Source organism: Neodiprion lecontei, chromosome 6 (genome assembly GCF_021901455.1).
Source record: "Neodiprion lecontei isolate iyNeoLeco1 chromosome 6, iyNeoLeco1.1, whole genome shotgun sequence".
NCBI classification, from domain to species: Eukaryota; Metazoa; Arthropoda; class Insecta; order Hymenoptera; family Diprionidae; genus Neodiprion; species Neodiprion lecontei.
Genome location: NC_060265.1, coordinates 13,997,230 through 14,021,912, shown reverse-complemented (window position 1 = coordinate 14,021,912; position 24,683 = coordinate 13,997,230). Strand labels below are relative to the sequence as shown.

Here is a 24,683-nt window from a genome sequence, read left to right as displayed (position 1 = left end):
TTCCGAAAATTTCCCTTTTTTTAAAAGTGAATTGAAAATTATAATATATATATATTTATTAATATGATACAGTAATATTATACAGTAATATTAAACATCAATATAATAAAACATGAATGGAGGTAATCAAGTCAAATAATTCAATAAAATCGAAAATGAATAATTTAAATAAATTATTCTTTTAAATTGAAGAATAATTAATTTTTAAGCATTGAAAACATGCAATTGAATAAATTATCCATTATATATCTGTAGGTTTCCTTCAAATTTCATAATAAGTTGTAATCCATTGTATAAATGTTCCAAATTACAATTCATAACGTAAATTAATGGCATTTTTCTAATGAATAATTTTTTTATTCCAATCCTTATGTGAGCAGATAATTCAACACATAGGATTTTTTCAATTATTATATATAATTTCAAAAAATTTGACTAATGTAAAAAATTTTTTTTTTTTATACATTTCTCTTTTCTCAAAAGTAAATTAAAAATTATAATATATATATACACATCAATATTATATATTCAGATTATACATTATTATAATTAAATATGAATGGAGGTAATCAAGTCAATTAACTTCATGAAATAAAAAATGTTGAATTTGAATAAATTATTCTACTTCAATTGAAGAATAATTAATTCTTGAAAATTAAAAATATGTAATCAAATGAATGATCATTTATTTATCTGTATGTTTCCTTTCAATTTCATAATAAGTTCTAATCCATTGTATAATTGTTCCAAATTACAATTCATAAAGTGAATCAAATGGAATTTTTCCAAAGAATAATAGTTTCATTTCAATTAATATGTGAGCAGATAATTGAAAAATATGTAGGATTTTTCTGATAATTGTATGTAATTTTAAAAAGTTTAACCAATGTAAAGAAATTTTTTTTTTTTTAATTTTTTTTTTCTCTCAATTGAATCTCAAACTCTAATGTATATGTATACATGAATATTATACATAATTATTATACATTAATATTTTACCCTAATATTAAAAAATAATATTATACATTCATATAATAGGATATAAATGGAGGTAGTTGGGTTAAATAATTTGATGAAATAAAAAATGATTCATTTGAATGAATTAATTTTCTCAAATTAAAGAACAATTGATTTTCAAAAATTTTAAATGTGAAATCAAATAAATAATCGTTCATCTATCTGTATGTTTTCTTTTTATTTCATAATAAGTTATATCCATTGCATAAATGTTCCAAATTACAATTCATAAAGTGAATTATATGGCATTTTTCTAATCAATAATATTCATATTTTAATTGATATGTGAGCACAAAATTAAAAAATATATGGGATTTCTCTGATAATTATATATAATTTTGAAAAATTTGAATAACGTGAAAAAAAATTTTTTTCTCAAAAAGTTCTCTTTTTTTGAAAGAAAATTGGAAATTATATTATATATTATATATACATATATATATATATATATATATATATATATATATATATATATATTTATGTGTACTTGTATTATACATTAATATAATGGAATATGAAAGGAGGTAATTTGGTTGAATAATTTGATGAAATAAAAAATGATTCATTTGAATAAATTGATTTCCTTGACTTAATGAATAATTCATTTTCAAAAATAAAAATACGAAATTATATGAATAATAATTCATCTATCTGTATGTTTTCTTCAAATTTCATAATAAGTTTGAATCCATTTTATAAACGTTCCAGATTACAATTCATAAAGTAAATTGTACGGCATTCTTCTAATAAATGATATTTTCATTTTGATTATCATGTGAGCAGATAATTAAAAAATATTTACGATTTTTTTAATAATTATATATAATTTTAAGAAATTTGAATGATGTGAAAAAAATTTTTCCTCAAAAAGTTCTCTTTTTTCGAAAGAAAATTGAAAATTATAACATATATATAAATATATACATATATGTATATACGTAAATATATATATATGCACACACACATATATATATATATATATATATTTATGTATACTTATATTAAACATTAATATAATAAAATATGAATGGAGGTAATTGGGTTGAATAATTTAATAAAATAAAGAATGATTCATTTGAATAAATTACTTTTCTTCAATTGAAGAATGATTAATTTTCAAAAATCAAAAATATGAAATGAAATAAATAATAATTTATCTATCCATATTTTGACTTTCAATTTCATGACAAGTTTTAAGACATTTTATAAATGTTCCAGATTACAATTCATAAAGTAAATTGAACGGCATTTTTCTAATAGATAATATTTTTGTTTTAAATAATACGTGAGCAGATAATCGAAAAATATTTAGGATTTTTCTAATAATTATATATAATTTTAAAAAAATTAAATAATGTGACAAAAATTTTTCGTCAGAAAGTTCTTTTTTTCTTAAAGAAAATTAAAAATTATAACATATATATAAATATATACATATATATACATATATATATATATATATATATATATATATATATATATATATATATTTGTTTATATATATATATATATATATATATATATATATATATATATGTATACGCACACACACATATATATATGTATTGTGACGTGGATTTTTCTGCACCTCGATCACTCGGAGAAATTGACCGAGAACTTACCGCGTGCACAATAATTTGGCGTCCACGATGTACCCTGGATCCAAAACAATATCGCAAAGTTTTTGTTGGGCGCCTGGCGTGATTAACACGCCTCGAAATCATTAATACGCTATTCCTCGGGCATATGCTCGATAGCTCAGTACCGCGGAGAGGGGAGGGGTAATTTTTGGAGAGAGAGAGAGACACTCGAAATACACACGCTATTTAACAAAAGTAAAATAAAATCTTATATTTCACAATAGCGGTGATACAAAACAAAAAAAAATATAATTCAAAAATCGCTCATCGCGAGTCTAAAACTAAACATAGAATTACACGTAACCTACTCTATTTCTTACTCTAATGAGCTCGCGGCTCCCTAACTAAAACGTCACTCGACGATCGCAAAATCCTCATACGCAATTCTCAATTCGCAAATTCGCCATTTGTTCTCCATGGCGATTATTGCTTGAAACGAAACTAAAACTAATTATTCGACGGTGCGCCGTCGGGCTACCGAACAGACGGCGTCCTCAATCTCACTCGAGATCTCACCCGACTCGGAGCTTCGACGCTACCGCGAGCTGTCCTAAATCTAAACGAATCCGTAAACGCTACTATATTTTAAATGCAACTAAAACGCAATGCTCAAACTTCTCGTCTCAACTGCTGCGCAACGCAACGGCAATTTCGACTCTACAAACTAATTATTCGACGGTGCGCCGTCAGGTCTCGCAACTTAAAACACCATGCTCAAACTTCTCGTCTCAACTGCTGCGCAACGCAACGGCAATTTCGACTATACATCGCCTAACCTCGACTAAACACTATCTTAACTAGACGTAAACTTAACTAAGCGCAAGCATCACTACATTCAACTTCAACTATACACAAGCTCAAAGTAACTCAACTCAACCTACATTATCTTAACTAACGGGTACGAAACTCAATGCAGGCGCAACTAAACGTAACCTAAACTATACGCAATCGCAACGCATCCGAACTTAATTCTTTTCAAAATCCTCCAAAACGTTACCCGCTAATTCGAGCACTCCAATTCGGTGCTTCCCGACCTACTCGAGAGGTGACACAAAAAGAAAACGATAACGCGGCTCGACCCGGTACGGCGAAATTCGGCTATACTTGGTTTCACTGACGAGAAAGATTCAACTAAAACCCGTGGCTCTACTCAACTTTTTCAGAAACTCAAAATTTACTTTACTCTAACCCGCGTACTCAGGCTACGGTCATCAAGCAAAAGAATCGGCAAAAGAATTTCGAGTACTTTTCTACAACGCAAATCCAAAACGGCTATCCGTTACTCGGCAAGCCTTTTCGCAATTATGCTCGAAATTCAATCGCAGGGATAGAAGCAGCGCTCACCTTCTACATCCTTGCAACCCCCTTTTCATTCCCCTCGCGATTTTTGGGCGACTCCATTGCTTCGCGAAACTCCCCCAAAACGTGACTACTAATCACGACCGCCAGAACTAGAGTGGTTTCAAAAACCTACCACCTGCCGCAACACGGATCTCGATACGCCATCCCACATGTGACGTCATACCCCCAAGAATACGCAATAATCGATCCGTCATCGATTTCGTCGATCGCGCAAGTCGACGCGCACCTTCGATAGCATCGCTGCGCAGAACTTAAAGCTAGCTCGCAATCTCGTCCTCCGCGCAGCTCCATGATGTCTTGGCGGTGAGCGTGGTGCTCCCTCGTCGCTAGTCGGTCCATCGCAAGTTCGCTGGTCAATTGTTGGCGGGGCGAAGGGGGGAGAGGCTGCGGCGCTGGCCGCCAGCGGGAATCGCGTCCACCTTGGATTTCCGCGATGCGGGGATCTGCGTCGGCTCCCCCTCCGCAGCCTCGACATCCTTCCTTCGCAATTGTTGCTAGTCCGCCATTTCGCACTTTCCTCGAAATCGGTGTCGACTTCTTGCCTGATGCCGTCGTAGCTCGAAAAATAAAAAAACAAAAAAAACTGAAATATCTTACGCTGGTCGCTAAAGTGTCCCCTCTCGTAGTTTCGGATGCGTGACTCTAGTCCTGGCGCTCTTTTTCAAAAACTTCGCGACTCAATTTCGGAAATTCCTAAATTTTTGATTCCGCCCAGGGTTCAAGGAGCCCCTTGTAACGGGCATCAAAAATGCCACGTTACAGTATATATATATTCATGTATACTTATATTAAACATTTATATAATAAAACTAGGGGCTTCCCCCGTGCGCGCTTCGCGCGCCAACCCCATCTCGGCGCTACGCGCCTCACTATTTCCTTACGCATTGTCTAGTAGACAGGCGAATTCCTTCATGTTGATTTAATGACAGGTCCTGCACTTGCTGTCCACATCAATTCCTTCTGTGCTTACTTTTCTTTTTTTCATCAATCTAAGCTTCCATTTGTTGATTGAAAATTGGTGTTCCTTCTCTATTGATATCTGTCTATCTCCTTGACTTGCTGAATTATTTTTGCTATCGCTCTGCCCGTTATTCTACAAAATCACCTTCTTTATATTTTTTTTTTCCCCATATTTATGTTGCTGTTCACTCCGTGAAACACCTCTTTTTCTTGTGGTCAACATCTATCATGGTCTTCCACTTGCCTGGTTATAGGAATATTTGTTTATTATTATTCTTTGGCTTATTTGGTTCTTCGCACTCAAAATTTTATTTTTCTTTTTCCTTTGTGATACTTCCGACCATCCACCATCTTCATCGCCTTGTCTGCTGGTTGAAACTCCTCCTTTCTGTTCGTTGGTTGAAAAGCGAGTATGATATTTTTTGTTCGCTTCCCTATATTTTTGCTGTTGTTCCCGTCGTCTAATTTTTCGCTCCTCTATGTACATCACATTAGTTGGTCGTCCTCTCGATTTATTTTCCGAATCAATCATCGCAATTGATTCTTCTAATTCTTCGACACCCTTCGTTGAATTATTTTTACTGCCGCTCTGCCGGTTATTCTCTAAAATCACCTTCTTTATATCATTTTTTTCTCTATATTTGCGTTGATGTTCATTCCGCAAAACACCTCTTTCTCTTGTGGTCAACATCGATCCTGGTCGTCCTCTTTCCTGGTTATACGAATATTTGGTGGATATTATTCTATGGCTTATTTGGTTCTTCGCACTTACAATTTTATTTTCCTCTTTCTTTTGTGATACTTCCGACCATCCACCATCTTCATCGCCTTGTCTGCTGCTTGAAACTCCTCCTTTCTCCATTGTCATCGTAAATCCTGGCTGTCCTTTTGACTGTTTGGTGATATATTTAGATTTACTATTATTTGATTTTTACTTTTCATACTTATTACTCACTACCTGAATTTTATTTTGGTTCTGCAAGACATCAAAGTGTCCACTGTCTCCGTCGCCGGTGAAGAGTAGCGAGAATTGTGTTCCATTTTGTGATCCGATCCGGTGTGGATGAATTTGTTCTCCGCGATACACGATTGAACATATCCCAAAAATATCCGCAGCTGCATATATTGCATTTTTATTTATATGTGATTTGTAATCACCAGGTCACCTAATCACAGCACCGTTTGACTCATTACCTGTAATAAAACCCGCAAATGTAGACCAATTATCCACTATATTTGAAACGATACTCAGTCTCACCTCTGCGTGTCGATCTTGAGTGCCGTATACACGATACGCCAACGCGCGAAAAAGACAATTCCTGTCGGGAATCATCGTGATAATTTTCGTTTGCATGTTCATTTTTTGCGCGTCAGAAACAGATACCTATAAAGATATTTGTCAAAGACTGTCATAAACAGCCGATGACAGCTGTCAAAGGGTTTGCTAGATGCTTTTTGTTTTGTTTTCGGGATCTCACCCCACCGCCAACTTCATGCGTATTCTATTTTTATTATGATTTTTTTTTACTATTGTTATTATAATCTTTTTCTACGTTCATTTGTTCGAAACTTTTTCATTAGATAGAGAGATATGAATGGAGGTTATTAGGTTGAATAATTTATTAATATAAAAAATGATTCATTTAAATCAAATGTTTTTCTTTAATTAAAAAATAACTGATTCTTGAAAATAAAAATATGAAATTAAATAAATAATAATTCATCTATCTGTATGTTTTCTTCAAATTTCATAATAAGTTCTAATGCATTGTATAAATGTTCCAAATTACAATTCATAAAGGAAATTAAATGACATTTTTCTAATGAAAAATATTCATATTTTGATTGATATGTGAGGACGAAATTAAAAAATATTGAGGATTTTGCCAATAATTATACATGATTTTGAAAAATTAAAATAATCTAAAAAAAAATTTTTTTTTTCAAATTTCCCATTTTCCAAAAGTAAATCAAAAATTATAATATACATATATATATATACACACACACGCATATATATATATATATATTGTAACGTTTTAGGCGTTACGTTAATAAAATATGGATCCGCGAGTTTACTTATTATCAAATCAAAGGCGTGAACAAAAATATCGTGATAAATGCTTTTAATGCAATATACGTGTTTCTTGTTTAAAGTCTGAAACAAGACTGTTTTTACAATAATATCGGTTGGCGCAGCAACCTTATTCTTTTTAAAGACATAAGAGGTTTATAAACGTCTTTTATCTATGCTGACTACTAGATCATTAAAGAGGGGGCAAAACGGGTGATTTCACCCTTTGTAACACTACTCCCCCCCGAGGAAAAGAGTCGTCCCGACTCGGGAAAGATAAAATAATTATAAAAGTATTCTAGTAGTCAGTGCTCAAAGGTGAGTTGGAGCTGTGGCTCTAAAAATTTAAGAACTCCCTTTTTTACTATCTGGCATTTGCCCACAGTCTCAAGGTAAACCACAGAAAACCTTGAGCAGATAGTTGAGCGTTAAATAATCTCAAAAATTTATGTGCCATGTTTTATAAAGGTTAGTGTTATTAAGTGTTATGTGGCTTCATGAATACAAAGTTTTCCGCAACGGCCCAGATTGACGTCGGGAAGAAATTCAATCTTCTTCATGAAGGATCCCTTCGAAACAGGTTCGGATGAAAACATCGAACCGAGAACCGACAATTCCAGGACCAAATAAGACGAAAACAGACTTCTCTTCATAGGAAATAAGGAAATCGGGGGGTGACTGAATCTAGAGCTTCTTCTGAGACAGCACACCCTAGAGTTTGGAGGACAAATGTGAGTGGTGGTATAACAATTCAAATTCACTGAGTGAATTTGGGAGAATACTTGAATAAAATAAATTGAATATGTATTCAAAAGAAAAGAAACGATCTTATCTGAATTATTTCTGCGTCCTTCTTCAAAATAAAACCACCAGTCATCCTCAGGAATCGGGGAAGATTGGAAGGAAAGGGCTGTGTCAAATAACCTGAAAAAGTGCTCACAAAAACTGACACTTAAGGTTAATAAAATGTGAAAATCAAGCAATCGCTCATCGACCTCGAAAAATAATCGTGGCTCATTTCACATTATTCCTTAAACCAAAGCCTATCCGACACAAAACTCGATTCCAGAGAAGAAGTTTCTAGAAAGAAACAACCGAAGAAAACAAATTTCAAATTGATTAGCAACGCAGAAATAACAAATCATTACAAGAAAAATTTTCGTCGAAGACAGACTCAACTAGTTCCTCCTTTTCAAAAAAAAAAATGTCAATCATAAAAACTCCGTCCGTTTCCGCCCTCATCAATGCGGGCGTAATTATCTCCAGTTTTCCGTGGAAAGACATAAAAAAAATGTCTCAAGAGGAATTTAAGATCTATTTTGAAAATCAGTGGAAGACCCTGAAATGTGGTCGGGGTGAGACCGTCAGAGAAAAACATAAGATGGGACTAGTATGCCTAAACTGCTGGATTACTCGGTAAGTTCTCATGCAAATTTTAATCAAAAATATATAAGTTCCCCGTGTCTGATTTATTTCAGCGCGGATATAAAGAACTTCTACGAGCTCAAAGAAACCCATCTTACCTTCGCGGGAGAGGGCAAAACCTGTCGCGAATGTCGGAAGAATTTACTCGCAACAAACTCCACCGAAGACTGCAACGACTGTGCAGAGGTCAAGTCCGCCTTAAAGATTATGGCGGAACAAATTTTTGAAACTTAATTTTTTTTTTTTTTTTTTTTTTTACATATGTAACCCCTTATTGCACCATTCGTTCTTTTTTTTTATCTTGTCTTAATAAAGAAAATTAAACTTCATTTTTCGTTTTTCTCTTAATTAAGAATACTTCTTCATTATTCATATCTGAATTAACCCCCGCACATCATAGACGTACAAAAATCTTTAAAAACTTGATCGGCCGTAGCTTCTGCATTGATAACCAAAACAGGAGCCGATAAAGAAGAAAAGGTTTGTTTCACTAGCCAATCTTCATGAACCTCATGGATAGTTCTGAGTAGCTCTAAAGAAATACTCGATTCTTCCTCACGAGAACGGGAACTAACTCGAGCAAAAGAAGTTTCTGGGGAAACTCGCAAATAAACAATCAAATCTACTCTGAGCTCAGGCGAGCGAATGAGAAGATCAAAATTTTTTGTCAATAAATGAGATTCGAAGTCGCGGAAATTACCTAATCTTCGACGAGCTTCTACAAAACAATTGCTACTGAATATCGATCTTTCCATCACCTTTACAGGCAATGAAGTCGTCTGCAGATGTCTATCTAACATAACCATTTGAGCGAAATGTTGAAAATAATAGCAATAACGATCTGGGTTCTGATACATCAAATCTAAAAGATTAATTCCGGCTACATTTCGATATTCTTCAAGAGGTTCTAAAAGTGTACAGACCTGGCGATCTGCTAAAAACCTCTTAGTGAAAGTTGTTTTTCCGCATCCGATATTTCCTTCTATAATAATCGTAAGCGGTCGAGTTTTACTCAAACGAATTCCGAAAGGTAAATTCTTCTCCCAATCGATGACCGACTGTAAAGAAGGCCAAATCGATCACAGTCGTCAAGGGTGTTCGTTTGAAGATCTAACCTCGAAGGATGTTCCTGGTCTTGGAGAGACTGTTCCAGGTTGATCCTCTTCAAAAGGAGCAAGACGATCCAAGTGAACCACTTTTTGACGCGAATGAGGAGATCTTCGGATTCTATAAACAACATCATTTATCCGGTTAACCACTAAGTAAGGGCCTTCCCAATTTCTTTGTAGCTTTGGACATCGTCCTTTCTGTCTTCGAGGTTGAAAGAGCCAAACAGAATCTCCAGGATTAAATTTTAAATCTCTGGCTCGAATATCATAACGAGTTTTTAATTTATCTGAAGCCATAGAAATTCTATTCCTAGCGAAGTGATGAATTTCTTCTAAACGTTGTTGTAATGAAAAGGCATAATCTGTTTGATGCTGTCTTTGCACAGGAACAGGGCCTTTCTCTAAATCTGACGGAAGTCGAAGATTTCTTCCAGTAAGCATGAGGGCTGGCGTCTGTTTCGTCGTCTCGTGAATCGCAGATCTGTAAGATAAGAGGAAGAAAGGGATCCAGGAGTCCCAGTCTCTCTGATTCTGCTCTACGAAGGACGACAAATATTGTAGTAAAGTCCGATTCAGACGCTCTATCATGCCGTCAGATTGCGGATGCAAAGGAGTTGTACGAGTTTTTCTAACCCCTAAAATCTGAGTAACCTCTTTCATTAAGGTCGACTCAAAATTTCGGCCTTGATCAGTATGAAGTTCTAGAGGAACTCCGTGTCTACAAATAAATTCTTTTACGAATGCCTGCGCTACAGTAGAGGCTTCTTGATCAGCGAGAGGAACCACTTCAGGCCACTTAGTAAAATAATCAGCAATAACCAAAGCATATTTATTTCCAGAATGGGTTATCGGAAGAGGTCCGAGAATATCCATCGCTATTCTTTCAAATGGAGCTCCCACGTTGTAAATTTGAAGAGAGCTTTGTCCCTTCGCTCGAGGTCCTTTCTTTGCCGTGCAGACTCGACATCTTCGACACCAATCTTCAACGTCCATCCGGCAACGAGGCCAAAAGTAGAAGTTGCGAATTCTGCCCAGAGTTTTATTTGAAGCGAAATGTCCACCTGCAGGAGAATCATGATAAAGAGCAAGAATCTCCGGAACTCGTGACCTGGGAACCAAAAGTTGCCACCTGATTTCTTTCAAGTCTGCAGATTCCCATTTTCGGTATAAAATTCCATCAATTAAAAGGATAGAGTCCCATTGAGCCCAATAAATTTTCAAATCTGGCTCGGCTAAAGATATATCCTGCCAGTCTGGGCGAGTTTCTGCTTCTTTCCAAGACTTCACTTGATTCAAAGTGTCGTCCTCTTGTTGCGATTTTCTCCATTCCTCCTGGTTATTTTCGAAAGAAATCTTCCGTATTACAAGAGAGGGGTCACGATTTTTCTCTAATCGTGCACACTGTTTACACTCTGGCATTTCCTCGCAGGGTCTTCGAGAGAGAGCATCGGCGTTTCCATGATGAATTCCTGCTCGATGACGAATATCAAAATCGTACTGACCGAGCCTTTCTAACCATCTAGCTACCTGACCTTCGGGAGATTTAAACGAAAGTAGCCACCTGAGAGAAGCATGATCTGTACGTATCAAAAATTTCCTGCCGTACAAATAATGGTGAAAATGTACTACGGTCTTAACAACAGCTAAAAGCTCTCTACGAGTGACACAATAATTCCTCTCGGTTTTACTCAAAACTCTGCTGAAATAGCTTATCACTCTCTCTTGACCTCCCTGAATTTGTGACAGAACCCCGCCTATTCCTGAAAGAGATGCATCCGTATCTAAAATAAAAGGAATTTCGACCTCTGGATAAGCTAAAATCGGCGAAGAAATAAGATTTTCTTTTAATTTCTTGAAAGCCTCTTCGCATTCCGGGGTCCAGTCAAAAGGAATCTTGATTCCGGTCAAATGATGGAGAGGTTTAGCTATACTAGCGAAACCTTTTACAAATCTTCTGTAATACGTACAAAGGCCTAAAAAGCTTTGAACTTGTTCTTTATTCTTAGGTGTCGGCCAAGAAGAAACCTTCTCTATTTTGGATGGGTCGGTTTTCACACCTTGTGCTGAAACGATATGTCCGAGGAAGCCTACTTCTTTCTGGAACAGATGACATTTTTTCGGGCTCATTTTCAGACCTGCTTGCTTCAGCCTAGCGAAAACTTGTCTGAGATTTTGAACTTCTTCTTCAAAGTTCTTGCCAAAAACGATTATATCGTCTAAATAAACGAGGCATATTTTGCCCGTGAGCCCATGGAGAACAGCCTCCATCATTCGTTCAAAGGTAGCCGGGGCATTACTCAAACCAAACGGCATAACCTTGAACTGCCATAATCCTCCTAAACCCGTAACAAAAGCTGTTTTTTCTTTATCTAGAGGATCCATTTCGACCTGCCAGTATCCGCTCTGAAGATCTATGGTGCTGAACCAAGTTGCACCAGCTATCAGGTCGAGTGTCTCGTCGATTCTGGGTAGAGGGTAAGAATCTTTCTTCGTTATATCGTTCAGCTTTCTGTAATCGATACAAAATCGTTTGGATCCGTCCTTTTTGTTAACAAGGACGATTGGTGAAGCCCAGGGACTAGACGATGGCTCAATCACATCGTTCGCTAGCATGTCTTCCACAAGCTTCTTCACCTCTTCTCGGGCGTTGAGAGCGAGTCTTCGAGGAGCTTGTTTAATTGGTGAACTCTCTCCGACGTCGATCTTGTGCTTGACAGAAGTACATCGGCCCTTATCACCACTATCTTTGGCAAAAGAATCTTTAAATTCTAGCAAAAGAGATTTAAACGATTCTTCCTGAGCTGAATTTAACGAAATCGAAGATTTCTCAACAAGGCTCTGTAAGTGTAAAGGAAAATGTTGTTGCAAATCATCCTCCGAAAGTTCTATTTCTCGAATTCTAGGAGGGGTCCAATAAATTCCATTTCTATTTGTACAAAGAGTTATTTCACGATTGTTTGAAGCTAGCGAATTTCTCTTAGTCGAGATAACACAGTTATGAGCTGTAAGAAAGTCTATTCCCAAAATACCTTCATCCTCTATATCTGCTATAAAAACCTTATGTGGAGAGTCGATACACCCAAAAAGGTTAATTTGGACAGTAACCTGTCTCAAAACCGGGGTCGTCTCTCCAGTGGCTGTTCGCAGAGAAAAAGAGGGAACAATCTGGTCATCGGATTTAAAGAGATCCGATCGAACTACGGTTACTTCCGCGCCCGTGTCTATTACCCACAGACAATCGACGCCATTCACAGTACCGCGCGCGTAAAGACCAGACTGTCGTAGACTTCTAATTAAAAACTGTTCTCTAAGAGGGCTTTCACTATTAACAATCTGCGATGATTTTCGCCCTGACAAATCATCTGAAACTAGTTTTTTGAGTGAGTTCCTGTTGAAGAACTCGATTGAGGATCTGCTTCCCCTTTTTCTATATTTTTCTTACGCCAATTATAAGAATTTGGATTCGAGCCTTGCATCGGCTTTCCACTAATTTTTTTAATTAAAAAACAATGATTGGCGTCGTGGCCTGTTTTTTTACAAAATATACAAGTCAAGCTAGTTTGACTTGTCACAACCACGTTTTTATTTATACGCTCGTTTCGACGGTTTTGAAAAGAACCTCGATTTCTTGATTTAAAATTGTTACCGTTATTTCTATTTTTATAATTTTGAGGTTTTGGCTCCTCCGAGTATTCAAAACTCTGTCTTCCTGAGGTGTTTTCAGACACCTCAATCCGACGAAGTTTGCTTAACCCAAAATATTGCTTTCTCATTGCCTCCACCTCGAGGGCTTTGGCGGTTGCCTCCCGCAGAGAAGTGAGGCCCGACGTTCCAACGGCCATTTTAATTTCCGGATCATTAATCGCATTCAAAAAAGCTTGCGTTGCTAATAAGTTACGAGACGGCTCGTGATCCGGCAAAGCTATACGAGAAAGCCGTTCAATGTCCTGACTAAGAGACGCAAGGTCTTCGTCTCGTCCTTGTCTTCTCGTCTGTAATTGTGCTGTGTACAGTTTTGTTAAGTGGTCATTTCCATACTTCAACTTTAATGCAGAACTGAGTTTTTCATAATCAGAGATTTCTTCCTCAGACAACGCCGTTAAAACGTTCAAAGCCGGCGTTCGAAGACAGGAGGCAAGACTGTGGGCCCTCATGGCGGAGTCCCACTGATTATGTTTAGCAATTGTATTAAACTGGCGTTCGTAATCTGCCCATGGAACTTTTCCGTCAAAAATTGGCGGTTTTAAAGGATAAAGAGGCTTCTCATTAATCTGAGAAGCAACCTCAGGAAATCCTGAATTATTTAATTGATTAAAATGAGAATATTGAGGTCGAACTTGAGGCAAAGACTCGGAAAAACCAACCTCATTATTAACCGTTACTCTACCAATTGGGGATTCAACTACTTCCCTAGTAAAAGGCACAGACCTTAAGTCTCGTACATCCTGGAACTGTCCTGGATGTCGGACCTGTCGAACAGCGGGAACGGGAACAGGAGAAGGAACAGGAGAGGGAAGCGGCGTAACGACTCTGGAACCTCGTGGAGTGACAGCCGGTTCTCCTGAGCCATTCACCTGATGAACAGCCTGAAGAGCTGCCACAGTCGTCCGGAACAGTTCGTGTAGACTAGTTTCGGATCGTTCTTGTGCCTCTCGATCAAGCCTGCGCTGTTCCAGCTGTTGTTCCTGTTCTCTTCTTCGCTGTTCCAACTGTTGTTCTTGTTCTCTTTTTCGCTGTTCCAACTGTTGTTCTTGTTCTCTTTTTCGCTGCTCCAACTGTTGTTCTTGTTCTCTTTTTCGCTGCTCTTGTTGATCAAGAAGCAGCTGAAGAAGTTGCTGTTGTTGGCGCTCAGCAGCCTCTTGCTGTTGAGACATGATCTTCAGCAGATCAATTTGAGAGATTGTCGAAGGAATTGGAAGAGGGTCCACTGAAGGCGATGGAATTGTTTCAGGGACCCGCGGATTCTCCATAACAAAAGGTTCTTCTCCGCTACTTTCTCTTCTTCGTGAGCGCGTCAAACGACTGCTACTCATAATTAAAGTTCGCGCACTGAGTTGATTCAATTAATAAGAACTCAAGATCCCGCTTCTGACACCAATTGTAACGTTTTAGGCGTTACGTTAATAAAATATGGATCCGCGAGTTTACTTATTATCAAATCAAAGGCGTGAACAAAAATATCGTGATAAATGCTTTTAATGCAATATACGTGTTTCTTGTTTAAAGTCTGAAACAAGACTGTTTTTACAATAATATCGGTTGGCGCAGCAACCTTATTCTTTTTAAAGACATAAGAGGTTTATAAACGTCTTTTATCTATGCTGACTACTAGATCATTAAAGAGGGGGCAAAACGGGTGATTTCACCCTTTGTAACAATATATATATATATATATATATATATATATATATATATATATATATATATATATATATATATATATATATATATATTTATATATTTTTATATTATACATTGGTATAATAGAATATAAATTGAGGTAATTGGGGTAAATAATGTAATAAAATAAAAAATGATTTATTCGGATAAATTATTTTCCTTAAATTGGAGAATAATTAATTTTTTAAAATAAAAATATGAAATTAAAGAATTAATAATTCATCTATCTTTTTTTTTTTTCAAATTTCATAGTAAGTTTTAATCTATTGTATGAATGTTCCAAATTACCATTCACAAAGTAAATTAAATGGCATTTTTCTAATGAAAACCATTCATATTTTAATTAATATGTGAGCACAAAATTAAAAAATATTAAGGATTTTTCTAATAATTATACATCATTTCAAAAAATTAAAATGATGTGAAAAAAATTTTTTTTTCCAAATTTCCCTTTTCTTAGAAGTAAATTGAAAATTATAATATACATATATACATATACACACACACGCATATATATATCAATGAAATCAATGAAAAATATTCATATTTCAATTGATATGTGAGCACAAAATTATAAAATATTAAGGATTTTTCCAATAATTACACATAATTTCAAAAAATCAGAATGATGTGGAAAAAATTTTTTTTTTCAAATTTCCCTTTTTTTAGAAGTAAATTGAAAATTATAATATACATATATATATATATACACACACACGCATATATATATTTGTTAGGAACTCACATTGAAATAAATTTTCATGAAACTTACGAATTAAATTGAAATTTTTCGAATTATTCATCAAAAACTGTTAAAATTAGTATGCATTGAAGTTTGACGATGAATATCTTTTAAACGCTTAACCTAATCGACAAATCATAGGACACCATTTTTGTAGAGCAGTTAAGTTCCTACAAAACTATGAGCTGTGCAATTCATCAAAATTTTTTGTAAGCGAGTTAAAAAATTCATAAGCAAAACAGAAATTTCTCTTAAAATAATCAAACCCTAAGCTTTGATATCCTTTAAACGGTAAGGTTTACGAAAAAATTGTAGGAGACCTTTTTTGTAGAGCGTTCGATTTCCTACAAGAATATAGGGAAAGATATTTTTTAACGAACAGTTGTCAAAGAGATATGAATTTTTGTTTCTAATACTCAGGAAAAAATGCTAAATTGTGAAGCGGAGGACCTTGTTATCAAAATTAAGAGCTCATATTTGGTGAGAATTCTTTAGAGGTATCTAGCGACCGATTTTCAGAGTATGAAGTAAAAAAAAAAAATACTTATTTTTTTTGGCCCACCCTAATATATATATATATATATATATATATATGTATGTGTGTGCGTGTATATACATATACATATATATTCATATATACATATATATATATGTGTATATATAATATAATTTCCAATTTTCTTTTAAAAAAAGAGAACTTTTTGAAAAAAAAATTTGTTCTCACATTATTCAAATTTTCCAAAATTATATATAATTATCAGAGAAATCCCATATATTGTTTAATTTTGTGCTCACATATCAATCAGAATATGAATATTATTCATTAGAAAAATTCCATTTGATTTACTTTATGAATTGTAATTTGGAACATTTATACAATGGATTAAAACTTATTATGAAATTTGAAGAAAACACACAGATAGATGAATTATTATTTATTTGATTTTATATCTTTATTTTCAAGAATTAATTATTCTTCAATTTAAAGAAAATGATTTATTCAAATAAATCATTTTTCATTTCAATAAATTATTCAACCCAATTACCTCTATTCATATTCTATTATATTAATGTTTAATATAAGTATACATAAATATTTATTTATATATATATATATTGTGACGTGGATTTTTCTGCACCTCGGTTACTCGGAGCAAATAACCGGGAACTTACCGCGTGCACAATAATTTGGCGTCCACGATGTACCCTGGATCTAGAACAATATCGCAAAGTTTTTGTTGGGCGCCTGGCGTGATTAACACGCCTCGAAATCATTAATACGCTATTCCTCGGGCATATGCTCGATAGCTCAGTACCGCGGAGAGGGGAGGGGTAATTTTTGGAGAGAGAGAGAGACACTCGAAATACACACGCTATTCAACAAAAGTAAAAGAAAATCTTATATTTCATAATAGCGGTGATACAAAACAAAAGAAAAATATAATTCAAAAATCGCTCATCGCGAATCTAAAACTAAATAGAAAATTACACGTAACCTACTCTATTTCTTACTCTAATGAGCTCGCGGCTCCCCAACTAAAACGTCACTCGACGATCACAAACATCCTCATACGCAATTCTCAAAACGTCACTCGACGATTGCAACGTCCTCATACGCAATTCTCAAAACGTCACTCAACGATCACAAAATCGCCATTCAACGGTGCACCGTCAGGTCTCGCAACTTAAAACACCATGCTCAAACTTCTCGTCTCAACTGCTGCGCAACGCAACGGCAATTTCGACTATACATCGCCTAACCTCGACTAAACACTAATTATTCGACGGTGCGCCGTCAGGTCTCGCAAACTAAAACACCATGCTCAAACTTCTCGTCTCAACTGCTGCGCAACGCAACGGCAATTTCGACTATACATCGCCTAACCTCGACTAAACACTATCTTAACTAAACGTAAACTTAACTAAGTGCAAGCACCACTATATTTAACTTCAACTAAACACAAGCTCAAAGTAACACAACTCAAACTACATTATCTTAAATAACGGGTACGGAACTCAATGCAGGCGCAACTAAACGTAACCTAAACTCTACGCAATCGCAACGCATCCGAACGTAATTCTTTTCAAAATCCTTCAAAACGTTACCCGCTAATCCGAGCACTCCAATTCGGTGCTTCCCAACCTACTCGAGAGGTGACACAAAAAGAAAACGATAACGCGGCTCGACCCGGTACGGCGAAATTCGGCTATACTTGGTTTCACTAACGAGAAAGATTCAACTAAAACCCGTGACGCTACTCAACTTTTTCAGAAACTCAAAATTTACTTTACTCTAACTCGCGGACTCAGGCTACGGTCATCAAGCAAGAGAATCGGCAAAAGAATTTCGAGTACTTTTTTACAACGCAAATCCAAAACGGCTATCCGTTACTCGGCAAGCCTTTTCACAATTATGCTCGAAATTCAATCGCGGGGATAGAAGCAGCGCTTACCTTCTACATCCTTGCAACCCCCTTTCCATTCCCTTCGCGATTTTTGGGCGACTCCATTGCTTCGCGGAACTCCCCAAAACGCGACTACTAATCACGACCGCCAGAACTAGAGTGGTTTCAAAAACCTACGATCTGCCGCAACACGGATCTCGATACGCTATCCCATACGTGACGTCATACCCCCAAGAATACGCAATAATCGATCCGTCATCGATTTCGTCGATCGCGCAACTCGACGCGCACCTTCGATCGCATCGCTGCGCAGAATTTAAAGCTAGCTCGCAATCTCGTCCTCCGCGCAGCTCCATGACGTCTTGGCGGTGAGCGTGGTGCTCCCTCGTCGCTAGTTGGTCCGTCGCAAGTTCGCCGGTCAATTGTTGGCGGGGTGAAGGGGAAGAGGCTGCGGCGCGCCGGCCGCCAGCGGGAATCGCGTCCACCTTGGATTCCCGCGATGCGGGGATCTGCGTCGGCTCCCCCTCCGCAGCCTCGACATCCTTCCTTCGCGATTGTTGCTAGTCCGCCATTTCGCGATTTCCTCGAATTCGGTGTCGACTTCTTGCCTGATGCCGTTGTAGCTCGAAAAATAAAAAAAAAACAAAAAAAAAACCTGAAATATCTTATGTTAGTCGCTAAGGTGTCCCCTCTCGTAGTTTCGGATGCGTGACTCTAGTCCTGGCGCTCTTTTTCAAAAACTTCGCGACTCAATTTTGGAAATTCCTAAATTTTTGGTTCCGCCCAGGGTTCAAGGAGCCCCTTGTAACGGGCATCAAAAATGCCACGTTACAATATATATATATATATATATATATATATATATATATATATACACATATATATAAACACACACACACACACACACACATTTATATATAAATGTATGTATATATTTATATACTCGTATATGAATTTTTAAAAAAATAAAATTTTTTTCACATTATTTGAATTTTTTGAAATCATATATAATTATCAGAAAAATCCTCAATATTTTTTAATTATCTGCTCACATATTAATTAAAATAAAAATATTATTCATTCGAGAAATGCCTTTTAATTTAGTTTGTTAATTGTAATTTGGAACATTTATTCAATGAATTAGAACTTATTATGAAATTTAAAGATAACAAACGGATAAATCAATGATTATTTATTCAATTCCGTATTTCTAATTTCTGAGAATTAATTGTTCTTTAATTGAAGAAAAATTATTTATTTAAATTGAACATTTTTTTTTCAACAAATTGATTAACTCAATTACCTCCATTTATATTCTATTATATTAATCTATATCATGAATATATAATATTGATGTATATACATATATTATAATTTTCAATTCATTTTTGAGAAAAGAGAAATGTATAAAAGGAAAATTTTTTTTACATAAGTCAAATTTTTTAAAATTATATATAATTTTTAAAGAAACCCCATATATGTTTCAATTATCTGCTCGCATATTGATTGGAATAAAAAAATTATTCATTAGAAAAATGCCATTATTTACTTTATGAATTGTAATTTGGAACATTTATACAATGGATTACAACTTATTACGAAATGGAAAGAAAACATACAGATAGATGAATGATTATTCATTTGATTTCACATTTAAAATTTTTGAAAATCAATTGTTCTTCAATTTGAGAAAATTAATTTATTCAAATGAATCATTTTTTATTTTATTGAATCATTTAACCCAACTACCTCCATTTATATCCTATTATATGAATGTATACTATTATTGTTTAATATTGGGGTATAATAATAATGTATAATAATTATGTTTAATATTAATGTATATATATACATTAGAGTTTGAGATTCAATTTAGAAAAAAAAAAAAATTAAAACTAAAAAAATTTTTTTACATTGGTTAAACTTTTTGAAATTACATACAATTATTAGAAAAATCCTACATATTTTTTAATTATCTGCTCACATATTAATTGAAATGAAAATATTATTCATTGGAAAAATTTCATTTGATTTACTTTATGAATTGTAATTTCGAACAATTATACAATGGGTTAGAACTCACTATGAAATTGGAAGGAAACATACAGATAGATAAATGATCATTCATCTAATTTCGTATTTTTTATTTTTAAGAATTAATTATTCTTCAATCAAAGAAAAATAATTTACTTAAATTTACCAGTTTTTATTTTATTAAATTAATTAACTTAATTACCTTCATTTATATCCTTTTATATTATTGTATAATCTGAATATATAATATTGATGTATATATATATATTACAATTTTTAATTTACTATTGAAAAAAGAGAAATGTGTCACGCCCCGTCGTACCGCCTTGGCGTACCTTTTGCAAAATTCCATTTCATTTCATTGCTTTAATTTCTTCAATGCACAGATATCATTTCATCAAAATCTCATATTCTAATAACGGCGAGTTCCACCCCTCCTGGCAAAAGTCACGTAGAGACCAACGATGATCCCTAGTATAAGGTTCAACTTTCTTCTATTTACCTGGTACCAAGAACTGAGATAGGAGACTGCTGAATTAGCATCAGTAGCGCTCAGCCTGGAAATATCCCTCTTTTTAAGTTGAAACTATAATCAATAACTAGGATAAACCACTACCTTTAGAACCACTAAATTAAAATAGATTACTTATTGGAATGTATAAATGAATGTGTGAACATTGCATGTAAATATCTTTTGTTCATATCTTCAGTGTGTCACCGACGAGATTGAGAATCGTCGTAACACCGTCGAAGAGCGAGAAGTAACGCTGACCATGTGGATTTGGGCACCAGGAGGTCGCCCTCGCACCTCATTGGCTAATTACCGTTGTAACTAATTACAACTGCAGCTCCTTGGACCCTCGGGCCCAAGGAGCCGCGTCTTTCGTCTGTCAAGTCGCGAAGTGCGTGGACGTAAACCCGGATTAGCCCTCTCGAGCAAGAGTAGCGTTTGGAAAATCTTAGTTGTGACCGACCTAAAGTCTCGCGCTAATTCGTCAAATTCGAGCATTCAGTTATTCTGTTAATTGCAACAGACTCACTTTCTTCTACGATTCCATCTTTTCTGTTCTTTACTAAATCTCATCATTTCGCGAATAGACATTTTTATGCCATTCCATTTTCCATAATTAAACTGAGTTCGGCCCTGATTCAACCGAATCAGGTAATCATAAGTAATAATAATAATAGTTACACTATCGTTTTTAATAAATAAATCGTTGCAATCAATTTTAACATACAGCAAAATCAGAAAATTGACACTTTCAACTATAACTTCCGATAACAAGATATCATTCCAAATCTAAAAAGACTAAGTGACCGACGTTCAACACCGTTCGATTCATCAACTCTTCCAAACTTGAGGTGAGGCCCCTGGTCCAGAATTCTACCGACGCAGACCGACACGATCCGACGGCTCTCAATCTCGTCGATCGATTCACCTAAAGCTAAGTCAATCCGAGTGTTAATCTTCGAAATTGAACGAATTCTTGTTTCACCTTTATAGTCAAAATCTACTTCAGAAATTTTCATTCAAAACCAAGTCTAGAATTGGTGGCTAGCTACACTACCCCCAATTAAATCGTACTTATTGTCTCCAAGAATTAACGAATAAGACTTAATAATAGTATAAAGAATTGATTAACGATAATCTAAAAAGAGAGATACAATACAATAATCACGACCAGCTAGTTAACCATCGTTCAGAGTAGATGTTCCTGGTACCAAATAATAATATCCATTAGAATAGAACAACACACGATTTTTATAAACTTGAACACTTTATAAATTGTTATTTTCGGCTCATATATCATTATCACCATTGATTGTTACCAGACATTTTAATAACCAAATCGAAACAGAACATACTTCATCTTTTACCAGTCAAATCATATTAGACATTTATTTTGAACGACCTTCTTCCCATTTTTATGATTGTAAAATTGCCTCAACAATTTAAACAAACCTCACAGACCTGCACAGGACTATAGCAACACGATCCTACAAATTACCGACTTATCGAAAGGTAGGTCTTTTCTTAGTTTTAATAATTATACATTGTCGTTACGTGGGAGCTTGATTATTCAATTATTCATTAACTACCACCGATTAGTACACCCTCACCCCCACGTAACAAATGTACATAAAAAAATTTTTTTTACATTAGTCAAATTTTTTGGTATTATATATAATTATAGAAAAAATCCCATATGTGTTTCAATTATCTGCTCACATATTGATTAGAATAAAAAAATTATTCATTAGAAAAATGCCATTAATTTACTTTATGAATTGTAATTTGGAACATTTATACAATGGATTAGAACTTATTATGAAATTTAAAGGAAACATACAGATGGATGAATGATTATTTATCTGATTTCATATTATTAATTTTTGAAAATTAATTATTCTTCAATTTAGGAAAAATAATTTAATTGAATTAATTATTCTATATTTCATTAAATTATTTAACTAAATTACCTCCATTCATATTCTATTATATTAATGTATAATATTGATTCATAATATTATTGTATAATATTAATGTATAATATGGATGTATAATATTAATGTATAATATTAATGTATATATATATATATATATATATATATATTATAATTTTCACTTCACTTCTAAGAAAAGAGAAATTTATGAAAAAAATTTTTTTTTACATTTGTTAAATTTTTCAGAATTATTCATAACTATTACAAAAATCCTATATATTTTTTGATTATCTGTTCGCATATTAATTAAAATAAAAATATTATTCATTAGAAAAATGACATTTTATTTACTTTATGAATTGTAATTTGGAACATTTATACAATGGATTGGAACTGATTATGATATTTGAAGAAAACATCCAGATGGATAAATGATTATTCATTCAATTTCATATTTTTAATTTTCAAAAATTAATTATTCTCCAATTTAAGAAAAATAATTCATCTACGTTAATTATTTTTCATTTTATTAAATTATTCAACCTAATTACCTCCATTCATATTCTTTTATATTAATGTATAATATTAATGTATATATACACATATAGATGAAGTTAGTCGAAATTCCGGTCAGGAGAAGACGTTTAATAATTTGAAAAACGTGAAAATAATAATCGACGTTTCGGCCGGGCCCTGCCGACCATCCTCAGGAAAAATTTCTATGATAATTAACAAAAAGGATGCTTCAAAACACAATTCTGGATTGAAAGCATGGAGATAAGTTCATACGAATACTTGTGGTTGCAAAAATAGGTGAAAAATTAAACAGTCACACAAACATGTTTGAGTGCCAGTTATAGAGTTGTTGAAATCGAAATTGTGTCCCAGACTTAAGGAGTGTTTCGCTAAAGCGCATCTATCAGTGACATGGCATTTAATATTAGAGCGATGGCCAGAAATTCTATTTTTTAGATGTTGTGAAGTTTGTCCAATATAACTCTTGCTACAGTCTCGACTTGGTATTTTGTATACACAGTTAATTTTCTCTAAATTAGGAGTTACAGATTTAAAATGAGAAAACAGAGAAAGTTTGGTAGTATTAGAGATTCTGAAAGTAATTTCAATACCCTCGTCATTCAGAATTCTTTTGATTTGGCTAGACAGATTTTCAATGTACGGTATAGAGATAGAGTTTTTAAATTTGTCCTTAACATTAGTTTGATTGTTGGAGTCTAAATTCCAATCAATCGAGTTGTACATTTCATCCACTCTATACTTTTTGATATCATTAATGAATTTTAAAGGGTAGCCATTAGATATGAGAGTTGTTTCGACAAGTTTTAAATTTTTTTTAAGAAATCGAGGGTTTGAAATTCTAAGGCAGCGATCGAATAAGGATATGGCGACAGATTTTTTATGTTTTATGGGATGATATGAATTAAAGTGAATGTATCTCCCAGACCAGGTTGGTTTGTGATGCCAATCTAAAATTATAGTGTCCTTATGGTTAATAACCATAGTGTCAAGAAAACTAATCTTACCATCTTTTTCCAACTCAAAGGTGAACTGTATACGTGGGTGAAAATTGTTAAACTTAGTCAGAAGGAGTTGTAGGTTTTCCTTCTTGACACACGTTATAATATCGTCTACGTATCGATAGTAAAAAGGGAGGCTAAACGGAAGATGTGAAATGATTTTTTTTTCAAAATGTTCAAGTACTAAATTCGCTACTACTGGGCTAATTTGTGAGCCCATTGCTACGCCAAAAATTTGTTGGTAGAATTTATCTTTGTAAGCGAAATAGCATGAATCTAAACAAAGTTTAGTGGCTGCGAGGAATTCTTTTTTATTTATGTTGGTGTGAGATTTTAAGTTGGGCCAGTTTTTACTGATTATAGATATTGCTAAATTGGTTGGAATGTTGGTGAACAGTGATTTGACATCTAAGGATACTAACAGGTGTTCAGGAGGGATTGGTGTATTCCTGATTTTGTTTACAAAAGACCAAGTGTCCTTGATGTGATAGTTAGAAGTACCTGTTATGTTAGATAGAACACAAGAGCAAAATCT

At 34.3% G+C, this 24,683-nt stretch overlaps 1 protein-coding gene across 1 annotated transcript; it reads right to left on the bottom strand.

Annotated features, from left to right (window-relative positions):
- Window positions 1-13,830: 13,830 nt before the first annotated feature.
- LOC124295056 (forkhead box protein P2-like) lies at window positions 13,831-14,682 on the bottom strand. The gene is made up of 3 exons (XM_046743215.1): window positions 14,363-14,682; window positions 13,952-14,296; window positions 13,831-13,881 (listed from the first exon to the last, which is right to left on the bottom strand). The coding sequence occupies exons 1-3, from the start codon at window positions 14,618-14,620 to the stop codon at window positions 13,831-13,833; spliced, it is 654 nt and encodes a 217-aa protein (XP_046599171.1). The 5' UTR covers window positions 14,621-14,682.
- Window positions 14,683-24,683: the final 10,001 nt, after the last annotated feature.

Coding starts and splice junctions, on each gene's coding strand:
- LOC124295056 (XM_046743215.1), bottom strand. CDS start 14,620: ATGAGTAGCAGTCGTTTGACGCGCTCACGAAGAAGAGAAAGTAGCGGA. Junction 14,297..14,362: donor AAAGAGAACAAGAACAACAG/TTGGAGCAGCGA, acceptor CAAGAACAACAG/TTGGAACAGCGAAGAAGAGA. Junction 13,882..13,951: donor GAGTAACGGTTAATAATGAG/GTTGGTTTTTCC, acceptor TAAATAATTCAG/GATTTCCTGAGGTTGCTTCT.